We start from the raw sequence: 8,346 nt of genomic DNA, 5'->3' as shown, positions 1-8,346 counted from the left end.
TCAGCAAGTGCCTGGCGATAGTGGGAAGGAAAAACTCCCTTTTAACAGGAAGAAACTGAGAGCAGAACCAGGCTCAAGGCAGGGTGACCATCTGCCACAAAGGTTGGGAGTGAGGGGAGGGAGACAAAACAAAATAATACGCTATAATAATCTCCCACTTTTTATCTAAAATGTAAAACTGCAGTGATTTTACAAAAAGAAAAAACAAAACACAACAAGTGCAATAAGTTTCTATAAAAGTTTATTTTAAAGACAAATATTACCAAGTACAAAAATGGGGCATAAGGTGCATACAAAAGCATCGGCTTAAACTGACAGATGGACATAGGGTAAAATTACAATAACTAATGTATCTCATGGAAAACCTCATTATTCTCCATCCAGAAGAATTATCCATCGTTTCCAGTTCATTGACCATTTAGGACATGAGGCGATCATGGGCAGCTACAATAAGCATCTGCCTCCTTCCAAAGAACTTTACATGAGACACATTAGACTAAAACAACAGTCAATACATACAGTTCATCTGAACACACTAACATCATCAGTGTCACAGATAGGACGCTAAGTCTTTTGTCAGTATCCCTGTCAGTGAGGTGGTTCAGAAGAACAGTCTAAGATCCAACAGACCACTTCTTCTCCAACTTTGAAATAACATCTGGCTCTTAAACATACAGAGTGAGGTAATAAATTACACATTAAATAAAAGGCTTAAATACGTTTCATCTGTGGATCACTTGAACTGAAAGCATTCTGCGTGTGACACTTTGGAGTGCAAAAATATAGTCAAGTGTGATGAGCACGCAAATGCTTTCTCCAAGATCAACACATCTACAGTCAAGACCACAAAGTAGACCAACACCATTTAGGCCTGTAGATAAAAATAGCTGCTTTCTTTTCTACCATTCAAATGTTTGTCCATGAATTTCATCAGTAGTAACAGCAGCAGCAGCATGAAGGCCTATTCAAAGAAGACACTTTTGTCATTCAGTTAACGAAAAGAGTCTGTGCGTCAGAGTTTATGTGGGCTCTACTGGCCCCAACCTCCGATGCCAAGCTCCTTCTTGTAGCGCTTGGTGAGAGAGTTAGCCTGGTCAGTGAGCTTGGACAGCACCATTTGCAGCCCGGTGAGATGGTACTGGAACTGGCTCTGCAGATTCTCGTCTTCAATCTCGTCTTCCTCCTCGGATGAGGCTGAAGAGAGGGAGGACATCGACATCGAGGAGTGAGAGCGAGTGACTTTCATGCTCTCTTTGCGCGTCTCGTCGGAGGTGCCGTGCCTGACTCCCCACTCGATCTCCCCGCGGATAGATTTAAGCAGCTGGTAGTAGCTGTACATGTCCCCCTCGTCCTCCTCTGATTTCAGAGAGCTCATCTGGCTGTCCTCATCCAGCGGGACATCCCGCAGCAGGCTGGGTAACAGGATGGTCTGGTCCATGTTCTTTACGGCCCCGATGAAGCTGTTCATGGCGTTGAAGAGGGAGTTTTTCTGAGTTGTGGTTTCTTGCAGCTGCATCATCATCATCTTGGCGGTAGTTGTTTTTTTCCTCCAAACGTGAAAGCAATGATCCGAATGTCTTGTCTCGCTTTCCTCTCTTCTGTGTGTGCCCAGCTGTAATACCGCGCTGATCGGCTTTACGCAGAGGCTGCTTTTCTGTTAATGCTCCAGCGAAGATTGGCTGCCCTCAAGCAATCATGCGACTTGCTCTGGTAGTCGTGCTCGGTTCTTGAGCTTTATCGCTCAGTTGCTTGCTCTTCTCGATCGTTCTGAAACGCGTCGAAAGCGCTGGGATATATACACACAGGTAGTTTCAAGGCGGTGCCACAACCTGTTTGTCGAGTTCTACCAAGAGTAATCGGACCCAAATGACCTGAAATGGCACAGAGCAGAGAACAGAGGTTTGGCGCTTTCTCTAGAAAAGGCGTGGCTTTATGTTGACAGGTAGACTAGAACACATTCCACAGTAAACCTCAAACACCGATGCAAAGCTCGAGAAAAAGCTCAAAATCGAGTTCAGACGTCAATTAAAGCCCAATACACGCGATGTTTCACGGTGCGTATTTACGCGTAACAATTTCATCCCAAACTTCACTTACTGTGCAACGTGCCGTCCTGTAAACCTACAGTGTACCGCTGTCTTCCGGTAAAAAAGTCGCTGAGATTACATCACCACATCCCACATTCTGTTCCGATGAAGCACACAGCTGAGGCACGTAGGGTGAGGCTGTAGCGTGCGGACCGGTATTATGAATATTCATTATCCAAGCCATCAGCCCATCACTTTGGTTTCCAGGCAAACCAATCATGACCCGGAGGCGGGACAAGTCCGAGTTTGACCAATGAGGAGACGGTAGTCGTGCAAAGAGCACAGAAGCAACACGTGGAAGAAGTCCTTTCAACGATGTATATTTATAGTGTAGTTATTGGAATCCTTGAGAGCTCGACCACGTAGTGCCTGTTTTCTGTATGTGAAAGACACTCCGGTAGAACTGGTACTAATGTAGAGTTACTGGGTTCATGATCTGGAGTAAAAAAGCACAGGCAGCAAGTCTACAGCAGTGACATCAGCAAATTATAAGCAGCAGTATAATAGAAGTATTCAGTGGTTCTTTATCTGTATTAAACGTTAGTATAAGTGTTTACTGTTGCAGGTGGAGGGGGTGTAGCCTGTGTTAAATACTTTATAAAGCTGGGTGTTTCAACGTTGGGGTGTGTCAAGTGCAAACAGTCATTACACAATTAATGCTTTAAGAAAGAGGGGGCAGTAATGTCCTGCAACATCTATCACTCAATTATCTTTGAATTTTAATTCCTTTTTCTCTTTGTGGATCAGGTTTTATTTGGTTTAATAGCACAGGGAAGTTGCCTGGTGTCCTCTTATGCTAATCATATACAGTATGCTTACAGTCTATAATACTGTCAACTTGTTTTTTCATAAAGCATTTTCTTTTTTTGGTGTATTTTGTGTACAAAATACCCATAATAGGCAGAAATACCATGGATACTGTGCATCTATGGCAACAAAAATGCAATTAAAGTAACAAAAAATGTGATTAGAGTACAGGTTTACTCGTTACTGAGTACCAGTCTCACACTAACAGAAATATAACAGGCCTGCTGAACTCCTCTCGGGGTAATTTAGTCCATAAACCAGGTGCAGCGCTGTCAAGGTTTGTGAGATTACGCTTAAAATCTGAACTGTTGCACCAGCCGGTTTCCAGCAGTGGTGGTGGGTAGCTGATTTTCGTCTGCCCTTCAGCTGCTGGTAAACAGGGGAACTCCCACACAGCCCCTGCATCAGAAATAGCCCAGCATTAGTACTTGATACACTAGGTGCACCCGGTGGGAGTCTGAAATCTGAGCTTTGGTAAACACTTCTGGCCAAGGTGAAACTGTACACACATGTTTTCCACATACCACCGTCAGCAAAAATAAAATTCCACCATGTTGACAGGCATTAAATCAAAATGTGTTAAATCAAAACAGGGATAAGCTCATATGAATGATGTTAGGATGTGTCGGAAGTTAAAGCACGGATAAAGGGGTGGCCTGAATCATGCTGTGTGTCTTGGAGATGATGTATGCGGGCACAGTTTGTTCTAGATTCTTTGTAAATGCATCAGCATTCAAGAAGTCTCACTCAGCAAGAATTGTGAGAATGTGAAGACAAAAACCTGTTTGCTGGGTTTCTGTCTCTCTGTGTTTCGTAATCTACCTACAGCTTCTCTTTGTTATGTCCCTTGTCATATCGTTTCCACCGCACACCCAGTGGTGGAGGAAGTATTACTAATACCAATGAAACATACTTAAAGTATAAGAATCAAACTACTCACTATGTAAGCAGAAAGGTTGTGTGTCATTATTCTATTGCTCTATAACATATTATTGATTCATACTTATTCATATTAAGCAAAAACCAATTTGTACTTTTTTAAATTATAATGCAAAGGTTAGCATGACAAAATATATTTCCCTGTGAAATGCAGTATGAGCAAAAAGTAGCATATAAGCATTAATGTAATGCTGCTTTTGTTTATTTTTGACTTTCACTGTACTCTGTGTTTTATCATCTGTTTCAGTGCCCTAAACATATAAATAAATACAGCAATATGCAAAAGTATCAAGCCAGCCTTCATTTCTTTATATTTTGCTAGGAAAATGAGAACTAGGCGCAGAGATTTATTGAAACGTGCAAACATGTATGGAAATACAGTACACAAGGCCAAAAGAGAGTCTGTGCAGCTCTGACAAGCTTGAAAATCAATAGTTTGACCACCTTTATTCTTCAACACAGTAGTCTTCAGGTAGAGATCTCTGACATTCTTTAACAATCCTTTTGTTCTGTTCTCTGTTAAAATGATCCACACTGCTTCAGTAATGTTGAGGCCTGTGTTCCGGGGAGGCCAATCCATGGCTGACAGTGTTCCTTTGTGTGTTTTTCTATTCATCTATGCCCTTTACTGCATTCTCAGTGTGTTTGGGATCATTGTCATTCTTATCATTGTTTATCTGTTGTGTTTTAAGCCTGACATTTCTTCTTTTTCCTTTCAGTTTTCCAGTTTCCTCGAAAATCTTTTAAGGACACTCTGCACAGCATGCCGAGATGTGTAAAACTGTGTTTTTCATAGTCAACTAAAAACATGGGGGCAAATGATTTCTTTTTACAACATGCGACTAGTAACAAAGTGCCATTTCTTTGCTAAGTTGCCTCAACACTGGTTCATTCCTTGAGTTAGGTGCAATTTTTGTGCTTGAATGATTCATAGGTCAGTGTTAAATGGCTTAACAAACCCTGGAGAAGCCTGGAGAACTATCACAAATTAAAAGAAAGTCGAGCACCTTGGAAGGAAACTATAAAGAAAGGAGGGCGTCTCAAGATTTTTGCACAGTACTGTGCTGTAGAGTGAAGGCAAAATATTGAAGAAGTAAAAATGTGAATGCTTAAACAAAGGACCTTTTCTGGATAAAAGCAAATGTGCTTGGAGCCTTGTCCCTGTCCCACATCCCTCCCGCTCCAAAACTGCAAAGCCTCATGAAAACAAATGAACTAATCTTAGTGCTGCTTTGAAGATTAGCTGATCCCAGATCTAGTTAAGAAAAAAAAAAGAAACAGGTCAGCAGAGCAAATGTGCACCACTGCAGAGGAGAGATGTGAAACTGGAGCTGGCTTTGCTTTCTCAACAGACCTGTCAGTCATGGACCCCACCTCACTGAATTCCTCTATTCTACCGTGAAAGGCCTTTCCACTTGTCAGAGGACGTACCGCGCCTGAATGCAACAACCAAACCCGGATCAGTTCGGGAGAGTTTCTCAATTGTGTGTCATGTCAGGAGCTGAGCATCCACCGATTACGGCGGGTGTCATCATCATCCCCGAGGCTTCAAAGAGTAAGGGAGAGAGAGGAGATAGAGGAGGAGGGGGAGGTGGTTGGGAGAGAGGGTTAGAGTGGTGTGCTGAGCTATAGGAACAGGCAGCTTGAGTGGGAACTCTAGTACTTGTCATCACAACTGCATGTTGCTGAAAAGTGTGAGGCAGGGGTGTCTGAGTTAAGCGGGGAAGCTTGAGGCGAAGCAGCAACAGCAATTAGAACAACAACAGCTGCGAGAACAACAGCGACAACAGCTCCCATCACAAACAGACAGGTGGAATGGGGCAGGCCTCCTATTTTACTTTATAAGACAGTAAATAAGGCGTCACCGTGGGGTGCAGACGGTAGGGTGTGGGTGTGGGTGTGGGTGTGTGTCGAAGCAGTCAAAGTAATTCCTGTTGTGGATTTAATACGATTTTTAATCAGCCATTTAAAAAAACCCAACTTGTCTTTCATACTGAACCTCGTGCGCCGCTTAAGGCTGGCAGCCATCACTGAGACAAATCAGGAGCAGCGTCCAATGTAGCACATTAGCATTTACGACAATAAATGGGAACCTTCTAATGACATAATGTTTTCAGGTAAGAAGGACTTCAGATACTTGGGATACCACGACAGGGGTTTGAAAACTTTACAACAATACTGCAGTGAGTGATTTCCCTGTTTTTGTACAGTTGTTGGATTTCATGTAATATTGTAACTTATTTGTAAATTTTAAGCACATTTGGACTATTTAGTTACCCCAAAAGAATTACGTTAACACGCATTTCAAAGCTGTGGACTTTTGTGTTTTAAAAGGCCTAAAAATAATGAAGCTGTTTGAGCGTCAGGAGGAGAATTTCGGGATTGCTGAATGTATCAACACCTTGCCACAGTGACCTTGGTTAAGATTGGTTTTTGGTTTTCTTTTCAGATTTCTGCATCTTTGAATTATTGAATAAAACATCTTACTGATGACTGTTTGTTGTGCAATGAACTCTCTAAAGTCTGCAGAGTAAACTGAACAGTGCAGTCATAAAACCCATGAAAACAATGACGTATGTCCCCGGCACAGGACAATGCGACTGCTAAAGCTCATCGGAGGAAAGCCGTCCTCAGTTTTAAATATGTCACTGTGCTTTTCCGACTTTGGTAGCGTCCCGATGCTTTTGAGAAAAGTCTCTGCCAAACTACAATAACTAGGTCAAGTCAAGCTGCTTAAAAGAAGGCTTAAAGTGAGGTAGATGCAACTTCATAGGGAAAGAGTCTTGTGCACACCATCGCATTTAGGGGAAAAATAGGATGCGGCATGGTTATACTAAGCTAAAATGAACACAGTCGTAGCAGTTAACTTTTTTTTCCATGATCGTTATTGCTCTAAACTGTTTAAGAGGGACATTGATTCAACTGTACGGTCATTTTGAGGCTTCAGGTATTGAACTTTATTGCAATACTCTGACCTAATTAACACAGCCCAACAAACGGGTTTTAAAGGATATTAAAAGAGACTTGAGGCTTTCCCACAGAGTCTGGTTATAATTTGCAGTCTGGGGGGGGGGGGGGGGTAGGGGCGTGGGTGGAGAGGGGCCCCCCAACAACTCCTGACCTCAGTAGTTTTCTCTGACCGCCCTGCTGATCCACCGCGCACTCAGAGCGGTCACATTTCCGTCCGCTGGCTCATTTCAGAAGGCAAAGACTCTAAATTCTCCTTATGTTCTGTGTTTTCTTTTTTCTTTTCTTTCTTTCTTTCTTTTTTTTTTTTTAAAGTGGACTGACGATAAGCAGACTTATCTCCTCATAATTAGACCCGCTGCACTGCGCACACACCGACGCGCTCTGGAGCGGCGCTTTGTGTGTCTGCCGTGCGTGTGAGTAATAGCGCTTCCCCAGTGAATGCCTCCCTCTAGCCTATAACCCATTATGTGCAGTCGGGAGGCGGAGGCGAGGGCGAGGCAGGGCGCGGGAGGCAACGGCACGCACGCTCCATTAGCGGACCCACTGCCGCGCCGCTCTGCCGGTAATTTGCGTAACGAGATTGGAGCGAGCCCAGTCGGTCGGCGCGGTCTCCCCGCGAGTACCAGCCTCTCTTCCCCTATCGTCGCACCGCTTTTTCCGGCCTTGTTTCCGACGCAGCCCGCAGCAGCAGCAGCTGCAGCAGGGGAGGAAAACAGACACACAGAGACCGGGGAATGTGTGTGCGGCGCTTTGACAAATGCGGTTTCCCCTCCGTGTTTTCTCCCCCCTCCCTCCGCACGCTCTCTCTCTCTCTCTCTCTCGGTGAAATCTCTCCACAGTTCCGTTTTGAGCTGATAACCAGGCGCCATCATGTGGACGAGCACGGCGTGATAAGATAAAAGAAACGGCCACCTGCGCCGTTAGCGAGTGTGCAGCGATGCGGGAAGAGGGAGCTTTTGAAAGGACTGGAAGAACATAAGTGAAATTATTTATAGGATGAGATCACGTTTAATGGAAATTTACATTTTTGTTCATTTATTTTATTTTCATTTTACTTTTTAGGGGGTATTATTATAACACCATATAGGTGCTTGTCGTCTATTTAGCCTACGTTTAACATGTTGTTACTTTTAATCCGATCTTTTCTCTACTTCTCGTTTAAACCGAGGCCCTATACACTGGTCAAATTACGAGCCATCTAGTGAATCAAATACGGATTAGATATAATTTCCCAATTTTAAGTGAATATTTTTAGTGAACCGAGTGGGGATTTTTTCGTGTTAAATGGTAAATGGTCTGTATTTGCGCTTTACACATTCAGTCATCCACGCATTCACACACACATTCACACACTGGTGATGGCAATCTACATTGTTAGAAGAAGTCTTATGGAAACAACAGGAAATCATGATGCAGAAATGGCTACAATGCTGTGCAAAATTCTTAAAAGTCAAAAGCAATAAAAAATAAAATAGACTTTATTGTAGTTTTTCTTTTTTTGAAGTGGTCTTGAGGAGCAGTTCTGAAGGTATTTCAAAGTTTT

At 43.1% G+C, this 8,346-nt stretch overlaps 1 protein-coding gene across 1 annotated transcript; it reads right to left on the bottom strand.

Moving 5' to 3' along the window:
* Positions 1–224: 224 nt before the first annotated feature.
* On the bottom strand, positions 225–2,252 carry LOC146556522 (mid1-interacting protein 1-B-like). The gene is made up of 2 exons (XM_085249967.1): positions 2,098–2,252; positions 225–1,871 (listed from the first exon to the last, which is right to left on the bottom strand). The coding sequence occupies exon 2, from the start codon at positions 1,523–1,525 to the stop codon at positions 1,031–1,033; it is 495 nt and encodes a 164-aa protein (XP_085106093.1). The 5' UTR covers positions 1,526–1,871; positions 2,098–2,252; the 3' UTR covers positions 225–1,030.
* Between the last annotated feature and the right edge of the window lie 6,094 nt (positions 2,253–8,346).

The sequence above is a fragment of the Mchenga conophoros genome, linkage group LG16, assembly GCF_057382185.1.
Source record: "Mchenga conophoros isolate Kocher_MC1m ecotype Shallow Benthic linkage group LG16, M_conophoros_male_GT1.1, whole genome shotgun sequence".
Classification (NCBI taxonomy): domain Eukaryota; kingdom Metazoa; phylum Chordata; class Actinopteri; order Cichliformes; family Cichlidae; genus Mchenga; species Mchenga conophoros.
This window is presented reverse-complemented; position numbering and strand designations above follow the sequence as displayed.

Bases quoted from the DNA above. Each gene is read 5' to 3' on its own strand.
- LOC146556522 (XM_085249967.1), bottom strand. From the start codon at position 1,525: ATGATGATGATGCAGCTGCAAGAAACCACAACTCAGAAAAACTCCCTC.